Source organism: Camarhynchus parvulus, chromosome 3, assembly GCF_901933205.1.
Source record: "Camarhynchus parvulus chromosome 3, STF_HiC, whole genome shotgun sequence".
Classification (NCBI taxonomy): Eukaryota; Metazoa; Chordata; class Aves; order Passeriformes; family Thraupidae; genus Camarhynchus; species Camarhynchus parvulus.
Genome location: NC_044573.1, coordinates 107,036,063 through 107,056,624, shown reverse-complemented (window position 1 = coordinate 107,056,624; position 20,562 = coordinate 107,036,063). Strand labels below are relative to the sequence as shown.

The 20,562-nt window shown below is 45.5% G+C and overlaps 2 protein-coding genes across 2 annotated transcripts; both read left to right on the top strand.

The window, feature by feature from the left end:
- Window positions 1–93: 93 nt before the first annotated feature.
- On the top strand, window positions 94–6,755 carry SLC25A27 (solute carrier family 25 member 27). Its single transcript, XM_030945683.1, has 9 exons — window positions 94–196; window positions 1,704–1,874; window positions 2,789–2,873; window positions 3,501–3,623; window positions 4,313–4,425; window positions 5,062–5,146; window positions 5,732–5,824; window positions 6,158–6,260; window positions 6,684–6,755. The coding sequence occupies exons 1-9, from the start codon at window positions 94–96 to the stop codon at window positions 6,753–6,755; spliced, it is 948 nt and encodes a 315-aa protein (XP_030801543.1).
- A 3,484-nt stretch (window positions 6,756–10,239) lies between these two features.
- Window positions 10,240–20,561, top strand: TDRD6 (tudor domain containing 6). The gene is made up of 5 exons (XM_030945855.1): window positions 10,240–16,852; window positions 17,300–17,418; window positions 18,519–18,608; window positions 19,030–19,087; window positions 20,500–20,561. Exons 1-5 carry the CDS (start codon window positions 10,240–10,242, stop codon window positions 20,559–20,561), a joined length of 6,942 nt encoding a protein of 2,313 aa, XP_030801715.1.
- Window position 20,562: the final 1 nt, after the last annotated feature.

Genomic DNA, 20,562 nt, shown 5'->3' with positions numbered 1-20,562 from the left:
ACCACCCCGAGCTGACCTGCGCTAGGGCCTGCTCCTGCTGCGGACACAGCCGGGCAGGGTGGCTGGTTACCCTCGGTTCATGTGAGATGCTAGATGTCACCTGCAGAAGAAGAGAGGAGCTTACCTCTTCCAGAGAGATGGCCCCGAGCCAGCAAATTCGCTCTGTCAGCCTGTGCAGCGGCTGTGGCAGAACTAGGTACAACTCACCGTGGTTTTCCGAGAGGGAAGGGGGGTCAGATTTACTTACGGGGGGGTAGGGGGAACATCAGTCCCCGGATGCCTCATTTCTCAGTGTTCTGCTCCAGCAAATCTGCATTTCACTGTGCTAGTCGTGGCTTTTCCATAATCTAAGTGTTTTATGCCGCCTGACCGTGGCTGGAGGGAGGGTTTTTCAGGATGAAATCTTTGCCTCGGAGACTGAAGGGCTGCAGTCATTAACTCAGTGCAGTTGTGACTAATTTAAGCTTTGCACTGGCTGGGTTTCCAGAGAAAGCCTGAAGAGACAGGCAGATCTGTTGCCTAAGTTACTAGCAAGGCCTTATTCCTTCAGAAATTTCTTTTTCGTAGTCAATGAAGGTTAATCAAAGAAAAATCAACTCTTAAGTTTCTGGTCACAGTGGAGATACTTATAAAAATGGAGTTGGAAAACTGCTTGGTGAAATATGGAATAGAAGCCCACTGGCATCTGTGTATCACTGCTTTGTGACCAAGTAACTTATTTTTAATATTTTTCAGCACGTTCTTTATAATTTCTACAGGCTCTTACAGGCAACTCACATTTCTCTAAGGATTTGTAACTTCTCAGTCTTTGTTACTCTTTAAACATGAATGCCAAATTTAATGCACAAATAGACTATAAACCTGCTGAGGATATCCCTCACAAATAGACTATAAACCTGCAGTGAGTGCCTTCCCCTGGCACCTGAGTCCTGCTTTGGAAGGATCCTGGTGTGTCTCAGAGGTATGGAAACAAAGACAAGCCCTGCTCCTTCCCTGCCACAGGCTGGGAAGGTCCATCACCAGGCACTCCTGGCCTGGAACTGAAATGAGGGGCACAAATATTTATTCATACTGTTTCAGGAGCTGCCCTGGGAAGCTGAGATCACCTTGGATCTCCTTCACTGGGCACCAGGCTGGGCATTATTCCTGTGCCTGTATAATGAAAGCAAGCATGCTTTAGGGTGGTTTGTAGGACAGATATGTATGTAAGTTTGTAGGTGAGCCTGAATGTATGTCAGCATTATGATGACCTCTGTGGAGTTGTTCCTGTCCATAACATGTGCTGCCACTGTGCTGGACAGTGGCTGGACAGAATTGGAAAGATCACATGATCAGTTGAGAGATATGACTGGTCTATATTCAGGGGAAGTAACTGGAATGGGATTTTTAATCCTGAGTCCCTCAGAAGGTACACATATTTGCATAACAAATCTGCAAAACTAAATACGGGAGAAAGACTGTGTGTTTGACAGGAATGTCATTTAGTTACTTGTACCTAGAGCCACTTTTAACAGACCTGGATGAGAATTCTCCTTTTCTTCAGGGATCTCCTGGACCCTGTTGGGTACAGCCCCTGCTCCTTGCTGGTGCCTGCCCAGCCCCTTGGGCTCTGGCAGGGCGCTGTGGTGAGGCTGTTCCCGGCACGGGAGGTCTCCCTGCAGCCGCACTGGTATTCACGTGTGTTCCCGGCCCTTTGCCCTCAGTGACATTTCCCCTGGATCTCACGAAAACCCGGCTGCAGATCCAAGGTGAAGCTGTGGCCGGGCCGGCGGTCCCGTACCGCGGGATGCTGCGCACGGCGGCTGGAATCGCGCAAGAGGAGGGGGTATGGAAGCTCTGGCAAGGAGCCACACCGGCCGTCTACCGCCACATAGGTGAATATCTGCTCGTGATGGGACACGATGGGTCTTGCCTCCTGTGGCCAAGCCTTTCGGAGTGAGCTTGCCATATCTTCTTGTACTTTAAATATATCTGTGAGGAGTTTTCAGTCTAGCCTGCAATCCCACTTTGAAATATACGAGATTTCAGATCAATAGCATCTCTTCCTTCCCTTTTCCAGTCCTTCATGGCCTTATTCTGGCTTCTGGGAAAAAAAATAGAAGTTCTCTGTCATCTTTGCATGAAGGTCTTGTTCAGGAAGTCCAGACACTCAGAGTTCTCAGAATAAATGTCTCATATGTGAGGGAAGTGGGGACAGATTAGGAAAAAGGATGGGAAAAATTATGAGGTTGCAAGCATAAGGGAAAAATACAATTGCTTAAAAGAAATGCATTAGCACAATTTGCATTTTTTGGAAACACAAGTAACAGCTTGCCACAAGTAACAGCTTTCTGTGCTTTAGTTGGAAATACGGTGACAACAACAAACCTCAAAAGCACTTGTGGAGGTTTTTTGCTTGGCATCAGCCCAGAAGGAGGCAATGCAGTCCCATCTCCTTAGGGTGCAGGCAAAGCTGTGCTGCCTCTTGGCAGACCTGTGGCTCACCCAGAGATATTTTTTTGATGCTAAAACACCCTGGCTCTCCCCCTGACACCCAGCAAACCCCTCACTTTCCCCACCCTGGCTCTCCCCCTGACACCAGGCAAACCCCTCACTTTCCCCACCCTGGCTCTCCCCCTGACACCCGGCAAACCCCTCACTTTCCCCATTCAGATCACAAACATGAGAGCAGTGACCAGCTGACCCAGGCGAGCTCTGGAGTGTCATAAACCAAGGTCTTGATCTCTCTCTCACTGTGACCTCCAGAAATGCAGACCCAAGAACTGTCTCTTGATTTTGTTTTCCACAGTATACACTGGTGTTCGGATGGTTACTTACGAACATCTCCGTGACTCCATGCTTGGCAGGGCAGAGGGTGAAAGCTTTCCTCTCTGGTAATGTTGTATATTCATGCATATTTATTGCTTGCTTGGGGATTGTCCTTAGTGTAGGAGACCTACAGCCATATCTTAGGTCTAAAATGTATCTGGTTTTAGAATGGGATTGATAAAATCTACTGCAAAATACCTGTCATGCCCAATGCTACAGGAAGGGGGACCTATGGATAATACCGAAATTTCTGATTTTACTAAAATAAATAGACCATAAAATTAACACAACTCATCTAGTAGCAGTGGGAGAGAAAGAAAAGTTGCATATATCAGCAAGCAGTTTGGAATTTCAGGTGGGCATTCAGTTATAATACACGGAGCATCATCCTTCACTTGTGTACTTTGCCATCCTGCCTTTAAACCTTAAGCAAAGAGCAAAATGTAACCTTGTTTTGTTTTTTTTTCCCCCAGGTAAGTTTTAACCCTTTTTGAAAATTGACAGAAATATTACTGACTACTTTAACAACCTGCAGCCACCACAGTTATTACCTTTGCTTTGGCTGTTAATATGTGGAATAACCACTTACACTTGTTCCACTTGGGTTGTGCTGCTGAACTCTTCAGCTTGAGCACTGCGACCTGGGAAAATTTTCAGTGTATTCTGGAGCACAATTTCTCTCCATTTGGCAGGAAAGCTGTGGTTGGAGGCGTATCTGCGGGTGCCATTGGACAGTTTTTTGCCAGCCCAACTGATCTGGTGAAGGTGCAGATGCAGATGGAGGGGAAAAGGAAGTTGGAAGGAAAGCCGCTACGGTTGGTTCCTCTCAGAGCTGGTGTTTCTTGCCCTGTTACTGATCACTCTTTGGCCCAGGGTGTGTTTCTCTGTGTTTTCTGCCACCCCTTCTTCCCAACTGCTGTGCCCTTTTACAGGGAGAGCACCCGATGGCTCTGGGCAGTGAAGAGGGGAGGGATTCAAGACCTCCTCCTTATTCCATTTATACTCATTTCTTTATTCTGATTTATTGGTCCCAGAGACCACAAACCCATCCTGTGTGCTACAGCCAGTCCATGCCAGCACTGCAGCATGGGGAGGGGAGGACGCTTTCTGAAGATGGAAGAAAGCATGAGTGAAATGGCTTGTGGAGGATGCACAGGCACAAGGAAGGCTGGCACACAGCAGGGCTTGAGACTCTTCTGCAAATACCATGACATGCTGCTCTTTGTATGCCAAACTGCTGCCATCGTTTGGTGTCACATACATTTAGTATTGTAACCCACTGTGGGATCTAAGGCTTGTCTGCTGTTAGGGACCAGATCACTGCTTTGCAAAGCAACTGGTATCTCTGGTAAAATATTGTGGCATAAAAGTCAAAGACAGATCCAAAAGTGGATCCTTGCAGGTATAAATTCCTAATCTTATGTGAGGACCCAGTGCAGCAAAGTATTGGAACATGCAAAGATTTCACTGGGCTGTCTACCCACAGGTTTCATCTTGATTTCAGGTTTCGGGGCGTGCACCACGCATTTCTGAAGATCCTGTCTGAAGGAGGAGTAAGGGGACTTTGGGCTGGATGGGTACCAAATGTCCAGAGAGCTGCTCTGGTGAATATGGGAGGTAAATGGAGTAACTTGGCCTGTAGCACTTAAGGCCCCACCAAAGCTTTAAGAAAAAAGAGCTCAGCTGCTCCCTTTGTCTTTGTGCTCTGTCTGGAGTACACTGCAGGTGACCTCTGCCTTGTGCACCTGTGTTTTGGTCCTGTGGAAATCAAACGGCTTAAAAAAACAGTTTTTACCTGAATTTAAGGAAAAGTGAGCCAGAAGCTGAAGGGGTCCCATGGCCAGCAAAGCAGGGATTTCACCAGCCACAACCCAGTGCCCAAGTGAGGTGAGCAGGGCACAACCAGCAAAGGCAGCCAGGGTTCACCAAGATCCAGATCTGTGGGGAAGTGTGTGGTGATGAGGCAAGTGTGAGACCAAGCCAGGAAGCTGAGCCAGCAACAGGGCTGGTGAGGGTCACCCAGATACAGCTCAGCATCATGTAAGGTAAGTCAGAGCAGATGGGAGAAGAAAGGAGAAGGTACTCACAGGTCTAAAGACAGGACTCAGGTGCCACAGCCCTCATTAAAAACGGGGGCAGAGTGCCAGTTGTGCCAAAGGCAGGAGCCTCAGTGGAAATGAACATCCTGTGTTGTGAACAGCACAGACCATTCACTCCTGACAGTGCTGTTTTTTCTCATTATCCTCTTTACAGATCTGACCACTTATGACACAGTGAAACACTTCTTGCTTCTGAACACGACGCTTGTGGACAATAGTGTGACTCACAGTGTCAGCAGGTGCCGTATTCTCCAATTACCCCTTTTCCACTGTGGAGCATTTCCAGCCTTGCTGTCTTCATCTGCCTCTCTGTGCCAGCAGAATACCCCATTCTTTGATTTTGATACTGCTGATGAAATGCAACTTTAGAATTATTTTTTCCTTAGAGAACATCACTTTATAGACGACACAATAGAAAGGATGCAACCATTGCTACAAAACTGCCCTCACGAGAAGTGCCTTGTTGGTGCATTTAAACACCTTTGCTCTAATCTGTGGGAGCACAGTGATACAACTTCTGCAGAACATCCTCTTTTACTCTCTTAAGTGATGAAAAAATCTGTTTTATATAAACATTATGAATTGCCTATTATGGGTCCTTCATCCCTGACTCAGAACTGCACACAGAGGTGAGGGCAGCTGGCACTGGGAGGACATATGAGCAAGAGCAGTAAGAGTAAGCCTCCCAAATCGAGTTTATGTTATGAGTTATTACTCATGATTTGATGATAACTTTTAATATATCTTTTAGAACTGAAATCACAATGCTGAAATTTTTATTACACATCTTGGTTTCTTCCTTAAGTATCTGTTGCTGTTGGCAGTGCCTGCTCTGGGCTGGCAGCAGCTGTTCTGGGAACTCCTGCTGACGTGGTCAAAACCCGGATAATGAACCAGCCAAGAGATAAGCAGGGAAGGTATGGACACTTCACAGACCAACTTTTCAGCACCACATTGAAACCATGGGTCTGACTGATTTCACTGGGAGTGAAGTGCTAAGTTGATAATTTGCTCTTCATCTTTCTAATCAGATGATTTTACTGATTTAGTAAATGTCTGGGGGGTGTTCTGATGGCCATCTAAGCATAACCAGTGCATTTCAGTTCTGGATTAGGCTCCAAGGAGCTCACAAAAGCACTCTGGCTTGTAGAAAAATCTCAGCACAAATTATTTTTATGAGGGGGATGTTTTATTTTTTTAATTGTGTATGTGTAATCCTAACACTGTTTGTTCTCCTTGCACATTGCTAGAGGTCTGCTCTATAAATCTTCCATGGACTGCTTGATTCAAACTGTCCAGGGTGAAGGGTTTATGTCTCTGTACAAAGGCTTTATACCAACCTGGATGCGAATGGTACATGCTTTTTAACTCTCTTTACATTAGCATTAAAATGTGAGGAGTCTGGATGCAGCCCTAACCCTATGTAATATTACAATTTTTGTATGAAAGACATAGTCATAGAATTGTAGAATGGTTTGGGTTCAAGAGACTCTAAAGATCATCTCATTCCGAACCGTCTGCCATGGGCAGGGACACCTTCCACTTGCTCAGAGCCCCGTCCAGCCTGGCCTTGAACACTTCCAGGGGTGGGGAGTTCAGGGATGGGGAGTTCTGCCTCTCTGAGCAGACAGAGGCTTGGGAACCTCTCTGGGACCCAGAGCAATATGAGACTGAACTTAAGAATATGATTTTTAAGAGGAGACAGTTCAATCTAATGGGCTTATTTATTGGGTTACTTTTGTTTTAAGCCTCTAACTTCAGTGTTTGCTTTCACAGGCACCCTGGTCACTGGTATTCTGGCTTACATATGAACAAATCAGAAGGCTGTGTGGAGTTACTTCTTTTTAAAACCTTCAGTATTCACAGAAGAGAGCAGTCAAAAAGCTGAATTCTTATTCCACAGGGTAGTAGGATCACATGTACAGCTTGTTGCTCCAAATCCAATCCTTACTGGTTGGGAACAGCCATGACTTAAGGATACTATTTGACTGTCAGACTGCTACATGAAATTTATATTATTCACAGGGCAAAACTGTCACAACAATACTTCAGCTACCAGCCAGCACCAGCTTTCTGAACCAGCAAACGGGAATAAAAAACATTCTACCAAGCAAATAGAACATAATACTGTCTGTTTGATAATGGAGATGGTTTCAATTGCTAAAAAATAAGAGCAGGTTGATCAATGCACTGAACAAGTTCCATGGCTAAGCATCTATAAAAATATTTGGGAATTTTTGTTGTTAATTTGCACACAGATAAAGAACTACCTCTTGTTAGTTTGATGTGTCAGCAAAGCAAGCCTGTAGTGCTAGGTATTAAAAAAGATAAAACCTGATTCCAAATCTGCTTCGCACAAAAAGTGGGAGGGTTTGTGTTTCTCTTACTTCCCAGAGACTGCCTGACCACTCCACTCAACTCTTTAAATAAGATCATGATTGAAATGCAGTCCTGTTCCCAGAAAATCAAAAGCCTAGTTTGCTCTGCAACACTTGAAGGTCTCAGGATACTCCATAGGACCAAGCTGAACTACTTCTCCTGTGACAATCTCAGTGCTGATGTGGCAGACTGGGTCATTTTCCATGGAAATGTGTACTCTGCCCACTTAAATCTCGATGGAAATACAACATTCTCTTCAATAATGCAAAATGTTTGAACAGGAGTGATTTATTTATTTTTAAACCTAAAGCCTCCCAGATTTCATAGAGAAGGAGACTAGTGCTTTTTGTCACTAGGTTCACCTTTGGCATTCCAAAGTCAAAAATGAAGTATTAAAAGCAGCCATGAGTAGATAAAACAAAGCTGGCTTTGATTTAACAATATGTAGTAATTGAAATAATGTAGAAAATGTGGCTCTTTGAATAAATACCCAGGATTTCTTCTAGTCTTTGCAACCAGTGTCTCCAATGTGCCATTTTCTCACTAAACACAGTTTGGGTGCCTTCTTGGCTTGTTTTTTCTGATTGTACTGTAGTTCAGTTGTGGCTGTATGCATTTGGGGGTGTGCTTCCAGCTTGGAAAACATTGATCTCACCATTATTAGGGAGTCACAGAACCACAGAATGGGGCAGGTTGGAAGGGACCACAGTGGCTCATCTGGTCCCACCTTCCTGCTCAAGCAGAGTCAGCCCAGAGCAGAGGGCACAGGATTGCACCCAGTCAGTTCTGGAATATCCCCAGTGAGGGAGACTCCACAGCCTCTCTGAACAATCCACTCCAGGTCTCGGTCACTGCACAGTAAAGTTCTTCCTCATATTCAGGCAGAATCTCCTGTGCATCAATCCAAAGGTTTTGTTCAGAAACTCTGGCATTTTTCTGGCTGTCATCCTGAGAATCAAATCCAAGTTCTTTCTGTCTTGTACTCCAGCACCAGCAATGACAAAGCAGCCAAGTTGCTGCTTCAGTTCCATCCCAAGCACTCCTGCCTGCCCTCCTGTTACCCTGATAACCCAGAGATGGATACACAGCTTTACCTTTCTCATGAGACAGAATAAGTACTTTTATCATACAGTCAGAGAACAGTTGGGGTTGGAAGGGACCTCTAAGATCAGTTCCAACCCCTGCCATGGGCAGGCACACCTTTCACTATCCCAGGTTGCTCCAAGCTCTGTCCAGCCTGGCCTTGGACACTTGCGGGGATTGGGAATCCACAGCTTCTCTGGGCAGCCTGTTCCTGTGTCTCACCACCCTCATGGGGAAGAATTTCTTCCTAATAGCCAATCTAAACCTGCTCTCTTTCAGTGTGAAGTCATTCCCCCTTGTTCTGTCACTCCAGGCCCTTGTAAAAAGTCCCTCTCCATGTTTCTTGCTGGCTCTCTTCAGGTACTGGAAGGCCACAATTAGGTCACCTTGAAGCTTCTCTTCTCCAGGCTGAATAATCCCAACCCTCTCAGCCTTTCCACGAAGGACAGTTGCTCAGCCTCTCTGATCATCATAGCCAGTATATTAATTATAAGCAATGTGTAAAACCACTTTTAGCCTGCATTTCTCAAAGTTGCCATAAGCTACTTTTATGGGCACACAGCTTGGGAAAATCACTGAAACTCTAAGTTTTGTTAGAATAACCTTGATACGCTTCAATTAACAAAGCCTGAAAGAAGAGAGGTCTATTGATGAAACTGGATACAAGGAGTGCACAATTTATGGACCACAAAGACATTCTGCAGAAAACAGCAGACAAAAAAGAGACTAACAAAGACTCAGTATGTGTGCTGGAAAGTCCCTACCTGGGAAAAAAGATAATAAAAGGACTGAAGAATATAGACTAGTTTGCAAGAGAAGTGAGAAATCAATATCCAACAGAAAACAGAATACTAATTAATGAACAAGAATTCTGTCATTTAGAACTAGTGAATATTAATTTACTAACTAAAAATACATATGTAAATAAACATAAAAGTTCTGTATCTGCATCTGTGTAGAGGCCAGGATTTTGCCAGCCACACCCACATACCTCCAACTTGGCCAAGAAAAAAGTAATGCCTGACTCGCTAACACTAAAAAGACAGCGTTAGAGGGTCTTATTTATCCCAACGATTTCAGAGGACTTGGTGTCACTCAACTTGGTGTCACTTGTTAACTTGCCGAGGGTGCGCTCCAACCCTTCACCTATGCAATTAATGAAGCTACTAAATAACCCTGGTCTCAATACGGACCCTTGAAGCACAGCTCAAAATAAAAATGACAAAAATGCCTCGTAAAAATCTTGTAGTGAAAGAGTTCTTTAACTATTAATAAATCTCTTTCTTCGACTGTGAATTGTTAGCGATTCCTGACGGGGGTCTGCTACGAGCTCCCCGTCCTCACACCACGGCTGCCGCCCCCACGCCGCGCCCCGCCTCCAGGCCGCCGCTGGCCAATAGCCGCCAAGCTCCGCACGCGTGTCCCGCCTCCTGCGCCGCTCTGACCAATGGGAGCTAAGCGGGCTTGGCGCTCTCTCCCCCCTCACCCTGCCCCCGCCGTCCCGCCGCCACCCGTCCCTCGTGGAGCGCTCCACCGTGGGCGAGGGCAGCTCTGCCCAGCTCTGCCCTGAGCCCCGCGGCGCCCCGGACATAATTCCGTAACCCTCCTCTTCGTGGCGCCTCCGCGCACTCTTAGCGTCGCAGGAGCGGCCCCACGTATCAGCTGGCTTCACCCCTCCTTTTCCCCTTTCGCTTCGCGCCGCTCTCCACCCCACCGAGAGGATCGAAATGGACTCGGCCGCTCGGGCAGCCGCTAACGACTCCCCGTGGGTCACGTGGGCGGCGCGTGCTCTATATGAGGCCGAGGGGCGGAGGGCGAAGCGTTGTTTCGCCTCGTGCGGGGGGCGGAGGTGGGGCGAGGTGGCTTCGCGATGAGCTCCGGGCCGGGGTCCCTCGGCCGCGGTGATACCGTCACCCTGCGGGTCCGCGCCGTAGGGCTGTATCCCGAGGTGCCCATCCTGCGGCTGTGGGGGCTTCTGGGGGAAAGTAAGGCTGACTATGCCCTCCTGTACCGCGAGATCCAGTCGGCGGCAGGGCCGCGCCTGGCGGCCCGCCCAGAACCCGGCGGGCCGGGGGCCAGCGGGACCAGGCTGTGCCCGGGAGAGATGGCCCTGGTGGAAGTGTTGGGTGTGTGGTACCGCTGCAGTGTGGTGAGTTGTAGTGCCCAGGGGTACCGTGTTTTCCTGCTGGACGAGGGGTACCTGGTGACCACATCCGCCTATTACCTGGCACGGGGCTGCTCAGAGCTGTTCCAGCTGCCTCCGGAGGTGCTGGGCTGTGTCGTGGCCGAAGTCATGCCCTCCCACAGTAACGAGGGGACAGCAAGTGGGGATTCACCCGTGTCCAAGTGGACCGTGGAGGCGATGGAGTTCCTCAGCTTCCTGCAAGGCAAGGAGGTGTCTGGTGTGGTGCAGGAGGTGATAATGCCGCAGGTCATTGTGCTCGAGCTGCCCCAGCTCGTGGCTCAGATGCAGCAGCTGGGCCTGGCCAAGCATGTCTCTCCCAGCTGGTTCTGCCAGGTGCTCAGGCGCTGCCTGCCTTCTGGCCAGTTAAAGAAGCAGCTCTGTCAGCAGCCTCCAGCGTGTTCCCTTGGAGCTTTTGCAGTTCCACAGCTTGTCCATGTGTTGTTCTCATACCAGCCTCTATCACCTGCCTTGGATTACTACTACCCTCAGCTTCAGTTGGGTGTGACAGAGCCTGTCCTAGTGACCCATGTCTCGGACCCACACCACATTTACTGCCAGTTGCAGTGCCTGTCACAGGAGATCTGTTGCCTTTCTGAGACCATGTGCCATGCTGATGACCGGTGGGAGCAGGACTTACTGCCCAAAGTTGGCTCACCCTGTGCTGCCCGTGGGATGGATGGCCAGTGGTACCGTGCCATTCTGCTGGAGCTCATTGCTGGGGAGCAGGACCAGCATGCAGCTCTCGTGATCTTCGTGGACTATGGCAAGAAGGAGACTGTGACCAGAGCGAACCTGCGCCATTTGCCCGCCGAGTGTTTCCGCATGCCTGTGGTCACTTACGCGTGTGCTCTTCAGGGTGTTTCGGATGGGGGCTGTGGCTGGTCCTCGTTGCAGGTTGATTTGCTGAAAGCGTTGGTGCTTGGCAGAGGAGTGAGTGCTCACATCAAAGCCTTTAACTCCTTTGAGCATCTCTATTATGTGACTCTCTATGGGGAAAATGGTGTTGATTTGAACCATCTTTTTGGGTCTCAGGCTTGCTGCCTGGCCAGCAGTCATGTGAGCCAAACTGAGGATCATGAGCAGCTGGAAGTAGAGGAATCCTTAGTTGAAGAGTTGGGATTGCCACTAGAAGCACCTCCTTTAGCACATGGAGATTTGGCTGCTGCTGCTGTAGCTGGTGTGTATCTGAAGACCTGGACACTGTACAGTGCACAGGTCTCCCACCTCCAAGACCCATCTGAGTTCTGGCTGCAGCTCCATGAGTATTACCAGCTCTTCAGGCAGCTGAGGCAGAGCATGTGGAATTTTTATTCCCATTCCACAAAGATGGATGGTGCTGGGTGGGACCCACAGCCTGGATCCCTTTGTTGTGCCAGTGGGAATGAGGGTGTCTTTTATCGAGCCGTGGTTACCAGGGTACTGGACACTGGGGTGGAAATACACCTGGTGGACAGAGGCAGTACAGAAACTGTGGATCTGTGTGCTGTGAAGGAGCTGCTCCCTCGGTTCAGGGAACTGCCTGCTTTAGCTCTGAAGTGTTGTTTGGCAGGTGTCTCCCCTCCAAGAGGGAGTTGGAGTGAAGCTGCTGTGTCTGCATTCAGGGAGATGGTACTGAACAAGGAACTAAAGGTTTGGTTTTTGAATGTGCAGGGTGACAAATACATGGTTGAAATTTTTGACCAGTCCCAGTTAGGAGAGGGAAGAATAAGTAAACTCATGGCCCAGGGGGGTTATGCTAAGTACCAGAGGTATGAAATACCCAAGACTTGCAAAAAATCAGATGAGTCTGTGACACAGGCCTCTTCCCTAGTGTGTGCTGCAGAGGAAAGCCAAATAAATGCAGAGAAGAGGCTCAGAGAAGAATGTGATCTAAAGAGCAGTGATAGAATATTTGATTCTCACATGAGTGTGGTGGTCAGAGAGAGCCCTATTGCAGCCATTCATAATTCTAAAAATAGTGAATCTCTTCTTTCTCAAGACTATGAGGGTAAGGAAAATCTGCACACCTCTTTGAGGCAGAACTATGTGGAAATTAAGCCAGGCTCCTCTTGTGGAGGGCACTTAGAAGTGGGAAGTACAGTTAATGTTATTTTGTCATATGTTGAGAGTCCCAGTTGTTTTTGGTGTCAGTTAAGTAGAAATTGCCAGGACCTTGAGATACTAATGGATGAAATTCAGGAGCACTGCAAGAATTCATCCAAGCCACATGTTTGGCCAAATCTTGTCTGTTTAGCCCAGTACTCAGAGGACAAAAAATGGTACAGGGCTTTAATAGTTAGTGAAGGAGTTTGTGCAGAAAAAGTAGAAGTCATATATGTTGACTATGGCAACAGAGAGCAGGTGTGTCTAACGAAGCTCCGTGCAATTAATGAACGCTTCCTTAGGTTAGAGGCTCAGGCATTCAGGTGCAGCCTTTACAACTTAATCCAACCCAATGGTCGGAACCCTTTTACTTGGGATGAAGAAGCAATTCGGGCTTTTCGTCAGTTTGTTGTTGACTCATCATCTGACCTTGACCTAAAGTGTACAATCTTTGCCTTGGCTTCAATAAATAGGGACCTGTTTAACATTGTAGATTTAATCACACCTTTTCAGAGTGCTTGCCAGTTTCTCACTGACAGAGGTGTAGCCAGGCCTTTATTTCCTCAAAAGCATCTGGAATCTTTGGTCCAGCTTCACTCTTTCTATTATTCTAGTCATGGTATCAAAATTGGGAGTGAGGAAGATGTTTATATTACACATGTTGAGAATCCATGGACATTTTACTGCCAACTTGAAAGGTGTGGAGATACCTTGGCACAGCTGGCTGATAACATTACTTCCCTGAGTGAGAGAGTGACCAGCTCAGGATCCTTGGGGAAGTCTGGGACCTTGTGTCTGGCAAGGTACTCTGACAGTCAGTGGTATAGGGGAGTAATTATGGAAAGACAACCTAAGGCTAAAGTCTTCTTTGTGGATTTTGGGAACACAGAGACAATAGAGATGGATGATCTGCTTATTTTACCCAATGATGCTTCTGATATCTTGCTTGTGCCAATGCAGGCCATAAAGTGTTCTGTGTCTGATGTATCATCTGTTTCCAAGGAAGCTGCAACATGGTTTAAGGAAGCTGTTCTGGAAAAGAGATTAAAAGCAATAGTGGTAGCAAAGGACTCTGATAATACACTGCTGGTTGAGTTGTTTGATAGAAATACTCAAATTAATACAAAACTGAAGGAGCTAAGCCTAAACAGTACAGGACTGCGTAGTCGTGTACACAATGAAACTTTGTGCACTGGAAATACAGATGTGCATGAGAGGAATGAGACTGCAGGGTCCCCTTTCAGTGCAGGCAGGCCTCTTGAAAGAAAAAAATGTCGACCTGAAGCCCAGCAAGAGCAAGGGAGCAAAAGACACTTCAAAGAAGTTGTAAACCTTTTCCAGCACTCTGTGAAGGGACACGTGGCAGCTGGATTGCTAGAACCTAATGAGGTGCTTAGCAGTAAGAACAATGCTGTTTTGTTGAATAAAGTAGGGGAGGAGTCTCTGCTCTTTTCCCAGATGGATACACTGTCAGATTCTAAGCCTGATGCTGAAGGCAGGTGTGTAATGCTTAAAAATGCATCTGATCTACCACCACAGAAGATCGTGCCAGCTCTTAAAACCTTAGTGTATGTGTCTTACGTCCGTGACCCACAGGATTTTTATGTTCAACTAGGGAGTGATGAGGTTCAGCTTAACAACATTTTGGAAAGTTTGAACAATGGGAAGTCAGTGAAGGACCCTTGTGGACAGCTTTTCCAAGCAGGAGATTTAATCAGTGCTGTTTATTCAGAAGACAGCCTGTGGTATCGAGCTGTAGTAAAAGAGAAGACTTCTGACAATTCACTAAGGGTACATTATATTGATTATGGTGACACTTCTGTGATTAGTGTTGATCAAGCACGCAGGCTCCCTAAGAACTTGTCATCTATTCCAGCAATGAGCATTCACTGCTTTCTAGGTGGACTCAAATGCAAAAAAAATGCTGGCTGGACAGAGAAAGCAGTGTTTTACTTTGCCAAGAGAACAAGTGAAATCCTGCTGTCATGTGAATTTGTAAAGAAGGTTGAGGATAAATGGGAAGTTATTCTCAGTGACCATCAAGGTATAATAACAGTGGATTTAGCTGATAAAGATCTTGCAAGTAGAGAAAGACTTTTCTCAAGAAGAAAAATTGATAAAAGAGAGAACCATGACATGATCACTGGCTGTGAGCCTTTGCCTCCTCAGGTACAAAATGAGATTTCCTGTGTAAACGATTGTAAATCGTTTATCTGGAAATTTCCAGAGGCAGGTCAGACTTTAAAAATTTACATCACAGTAGTAAATAGTCCAGGATACTTCTGGTGTCACCGTGCTGATACCAAAGACGTGAGCTATATAGAGAAAAAAATAGAGGAAGCTGAAAAGCTTGGACTAAGCTCTCCGAATGACGGCAAGTCTTGTATTAAAAGTGGAGATATTTGTCTCGCAAAATACAGTCAGGATGGGTGGTTCTACAGAGCTCAGATCAGCAGTGTGAATGATGACAGTGTCATTGTTAGACACGTGGATTACGGAAGTGAGGAGAATGTCAGGCTGGAGATGATCCGACAGATGCCATGTGAACTGCTCAGAGTACCTGGGCAAGCTTTTGCTTGCTGTCTGTCAGGTTTCCGTCCCCCAGATGGCTCATGGCTTAGTGAAGCAAATAAGAAGTTTTATGATGTGACTGAAAACCTTGTATTAGAAGCTGAGGTTGTAGAAATTTGGGAAAATAAAGATTCTGAAGTCCCTCTGTGTGTTGTCAAGCTGGAAGCTTCTGGCAATAGTATCAATGAAGAGATGAAGCCTTTTTGGAAGGCTAATAAAGAAACTGATGACGGTGATTTCTCAAACCTTTGCAACCCCCTAAAGGAAAACAGAAGTTCAGACAGCAATTTGGGTCTTTGTCTCAACAAAGAAACTACTGCTGCTTGTGGATTAGCTCGGGAAGAAACTGAAAGTGCTTTATTTTGTTCTGATCCTTTCCTGGGTGTAACTTCTGAGTGCTTAGAAACTGAAGAAGCAAATGTGTCAGTGGTAGCTGCCAGTGGGAAGGCTGATGGTGGATGTGAAATAGGAGAGCGTGAGAACAGTTTTGATAAAGAGATGCCTCTGTCTGAAGGTGACAGTGATAACAGTGTGCTACTTGAACCAATGAGAAACTGCAGCCCTCATATTGTGGGCAATGGAATGAAAGCTGAAGAACAGCAACTGTCTGAAATACTGTTTGGAGAGGAGGCTGAGCTGAAAGCAGAAGTGACAGGCAGTGCTCCAGCAGCCAGCCTTTTCCTAGGAGAAGAACAGGAACTGCAGAGATTGCCAGTGCTCCAGGCACAGCCATCTGCAAGCAATGGAACAGAGACATTAGGACAACTGGATCCATTAGAAATGCACTTACCATGTGATGATCTAAATGAGCTCCTACAGGGGCTAGAGGGAGTTATGGAAAAGTCCTCCTGTGGTGAAGGAACAGAGGAAGTACTGGAAGCAAAGTCTCTTGAAATGCAGGCAGTGTCAGGCAGTGAAACAAGAGAGACAGCGTTGAAGCAGGAATTGCTGGTGCTGCCATATGTGAGGGAGGAGACAGGGCAATTGACAGCTCTGAACTGTCTTGAAATTTTGCCATTACTTAATGAGAAAGAAAATCTGATGCCTCCAGTTAGTGACAGAGAGAAGTCAGTAGAGCTGATTCCGTCTGATGTTCAGCCTTCTTTGGGAGAGGAGACCAAGAAACTGCAAGTGAATTTGTCTGGAATTCATGAAGCAGAAGCTATACTAGATGATTGGATGGAAGCAGACCCTCCTTCCCTAAGGCTGTCATCATCTGGTGGTAGACCTGAGAAAGAGCTGCACGAGAAGATACATGACAAGCAGTCGATGCTAGGAGCCAAATTTGAGCCCTTTTTGGAGCTGATGCTGCCTAATGTTCAGCCTCCTGAGGAAGACAGGGAGGAAGATTTGTTAGGGCTGGAACATGCTGTGCTACAGAGTTCTGCAAATAGTGGAAGTCAATTTTCATTTCTTTCAAATGACTCAGTGAGTCAAAGGCCTGTTTTCTCTGTGAAATCATGTGACTGTAAAGTTGAGAAACATAAGGGGTGGCAGAAGAAGAAAGATGACTCTGTGGAAGAATGGATGGAACAAGACTTGACTGACTCATTTAAAGAGAGTGAAAATATGTGTGTTCAGTCTTTAGGCTGTAAGCCTGGGGAAGACAAAAAGCAAAATGAGAACTTGGCTGACTGCAGTGCAGGTAAAGTATGTGATTTTAAAGAGTTAAATAATCAAAATGTTGTGCCATTCAAAAATGAGAATAGCTTGCTTGTAGAAAACCCCAACTTTTATTCCCTAATAAGATACTGTATTAGTGTTGATGCTTTGATGAGTTAAGGGCAGCAGACTGAGTATAGTTTCTCATGGGTTATGTGACAGTCTCAGAAACTAGTCTTACTTGGGAAGATTAATGATTTTGAGTGGAAATCCATTTCTGAACATGAAGTGCATTTGCCAGACTGTTCGGGATGACAGATTTTTGACTTTCAAATATAAAGTAGTTTGGAGGGGGTGGGGCAGCAGTGTTTGAGGTATCTGAGAGTTGATTTTTGAGAGTTTTTTGAGGGTTTTTTGAGGGTTGATTTTTGTGGGGTTTTGTGAGTTTTTTCTTCTTCCTCCTTCATTGCTAAATTACCATTTCTTGTAGCACACCATGACTATCCTTGTAATCTGAAGGGCTTTGCTGTTGGTTCCAAATGTGTGGTGTGGACTTCTCTCAAATGGTGTGATGCTCGTATTTTGGAGGTATCTGAGAAGGGTACCAAGGTAAGTGTGGTTTGAATACTCTTTCTGCCTTCTTAAGATCTAATCCTTCTTCAGTCCTTCTCTAAATTCTAAGTAATTTTTTTTTTTAATTTTATTAGAGAATTTGAGTATTTCAAAGGCTGATTTGGAATTTATAGACTAGAGGGAAACAGTGGTGTCTCAAATAGAGTTGATGATAAATGTCAACACTTGATGTTCATTTCACATCCTATTCTCTTTTATTGACTGGGAATACTGAAGGATCTGGCTCCAGTTTGAGGCACACATATGTGTGTGGTTCTGTCTGGCCTGAAAGTGTTCTGCAGTGGAGCTGTGTTACCATTACATGCTCATGAAACTTGCCACTATTTTACCGGTGTTTTGAGGAGTTAGCGCTAAAGCAGTAGAAACTTGTGAAGAAACTCAAACTATACCGCAAGTAATAATGAACCATTCCTGGTTCAACAACTATTCCTGGTTCAGTGAAATGTGTATTGCATTAGTGGTTGGTGGGAGTTAACTTTAACAGTAGAGAATAATGCAGTGAGCTGCCTTGTTCTACTGCTGTTTGAGCTGGGGGAATGAATGAGACAACTTCCTTCAGTCCAGGGGGAGTGTGTATTGATGTACACACATGCACAGACATTATGCTTACATAAAATGACCTCTAGGTTATAACTTAAGATGGCAAATCCAAAAGGTTGTTACATAAAAGCATCCTTTTGGAAGATGGACTGTCTGAGATTGTGCAAGCCAGCTCTTGTGCTGGTAGATCCCTTGGGTGTCTAAAACTAAGCTCAGGTGCATTCAGATGAGAGGCAGTGCCAGGGATTATCATGAAATGATATCCCCATTCATCAGCTTCCTTCTGGTTCTGATCTGGTAGTTATTTTGCAGCCCTTTTCTCACTATGCTTGGGTTAGGAGCCCAGAAGAGCCTTGAGCAGCCTTAGTCACTACATTCAGTTTTACTGGAGATCAGTTTGTTCTTCTTTGCAAGATCCAGACTTCTCAACACATTCTCAAAGGCACAGAGTCCTCAACTGTGTTTTCCTACTGCTGTGTCTTGTTCGTTGAGTGTATTGCTGCTGTGCTAGATCCCCTTTGGCTATGTCTGTACAGGTCTTGAACCTCTGCAGTGGCAATGAGGAGATTGTGCATCCTGAGAACGTCTGGAACGGGATTCCTGATGGGGCTCGCAGATCATCTGAGGTATGGCAGTGTGGTACTGGACTGGACACGACAGTACAGGTTTTTAGAGAGGCTGCTAACTAACTGCTAAGTCATGAAAAATACTTCTATTGTGGAGTAATTAGGAAGGAATAGTAAGGTTTTCACCAGTGTTCTTAATGAAGGACCTACCAGTGGATGAAAAACTCATCCACTCATCCAAAGTTCAGGTCATGAGCCATGTTGCTGGTGATGATAACAGCATGAGTTTCCAGTTTATTCTTCACATGCAGCCTTTGTATCCAAGTGAAAAGTGTGCAGAAGACTAATGAAGTGAGCTATAAGGGAGGAAAACAATGGTAAATAGGAGTCCAGTAAGAAGTTAGTCTAGTATTAAAGGAAGCACCTCAATGGAAGTCTTGGCAATAGTGCCAGCTTCCTAACAGGATCCCTTTTTGTGTAGGCATTAACCCCTGCAACAGAAAACTTGCAGTCCTTACCAGAGGAGTCCTTACTTCAAGGTAAGTCTGCCTTAAGCCCCCACATGGGTTGTGTACTCTGTGTTTGAATGGTTTCTAATTTTCTTGGAAATGCTTTATTTTAGAAAATACAGTTGAAACACTAATTTGAACTTAGGCAGTTGATACTGCTGGGGTTTTCTTGATATCATAAGCTAATATACTGTCAGTTTAAGGGTGACTACATGGAATGAAAGGTGCACTGTGTCTGGATTACAAACCAATTTAGTATTCATTTATTCATCTAATGAGTTGAGCCTCTTGGAACAGCTGGGGTGGTTGATCCAAGTTATAGATTTTGGCAGGGTTTTGAGCATTGCCATCAGCATGCTGTTCTTGTAATGTTTCTGAAGCAAGGTGAGCAACTAGGCAGACTCTGTTAAGCATTTAGTTTAGCATTTGAGTGCCCCAGTCCCATAATCTATAAATCTAAATTCATAATAATACCATTTTAGTTGTTGTAAGGATAGCTTGTAAATAGTACATGTACATCTTTATTGTTACTTAAACAATTTGAAGTGTTACTGGTAAACACCTCTTAAGTGTACCAAATAAATAGTACAGGTTCTTTTTGTTTGTATGCTATTATGGAATTGTAGAGCAGTTCTGGTTGAAAGGGGCCTTTCCTGGTGGTGAAAGCGGGGCCAGCTTAGACCAGGTTGTTAAATAAAGACCTTACTGCCAGTTCTGGAATCTGTCCAAGAATAGAGACTCCAAAACCTGTCTGGGCAATTTGTTTCTGTGGTTGCCTGATGAAGACTAAACTGAGTTGAAGTGGGCATAGCATTTGTGCTTTCAGGTATTAATTGGTGATTGTATTTCAGTATAACTACTGGTTTATGGGTAACAAATTAGGAAGCTTGCAATGGAGATTGGGTGGCCTGTTGAGCAAGAAAAAGGGTAGTTAAAGAATTTGATAAAATGTTAAAACGGTCAATCTACAAACTCTCTCCCAAAATTGCATCCCTCAAATGCAGGATTATTCTTGATTTTGTGGATTTTTTCTGTTCTTGAACCCTTTGCATGGAGTTAGTGTGGGCACTCTCAGCACCAGCACAGGAAAGGTGAGTCAGCATCATGCACCCACAGGTCACAGGGCTGCAACCTGCTGCACACACTGCCACTGCCCAGAAAGGCAGTTTGAGTAGGAGGTACTCAGGGTGCAAAAACTCCTGCAGTGGTTTATGCCAAGCCCACTGAGGGATGGAATAACTTGAACTCATAACTGAAATCTGAGAGCACTGCTGCTTCATCTTCTGCTGTTTCAGCTGTTTTATCTTTGTATAATAAGTGTAGTCTTTTAACATGGTCCAGTATGTCAGTAGTATTTAGTCTGAAGCCCTTTTGATCTTTATGCCCTTATACACATATATAGAAACATCTTGATTGGTCTAATCTGTGTTTATTCCCTATAGAAAAGCAAACTGGCTGCAGTAGCAATTTAGCTGAAGATCCTCATGTCCTCCAGCAGTGCTGAA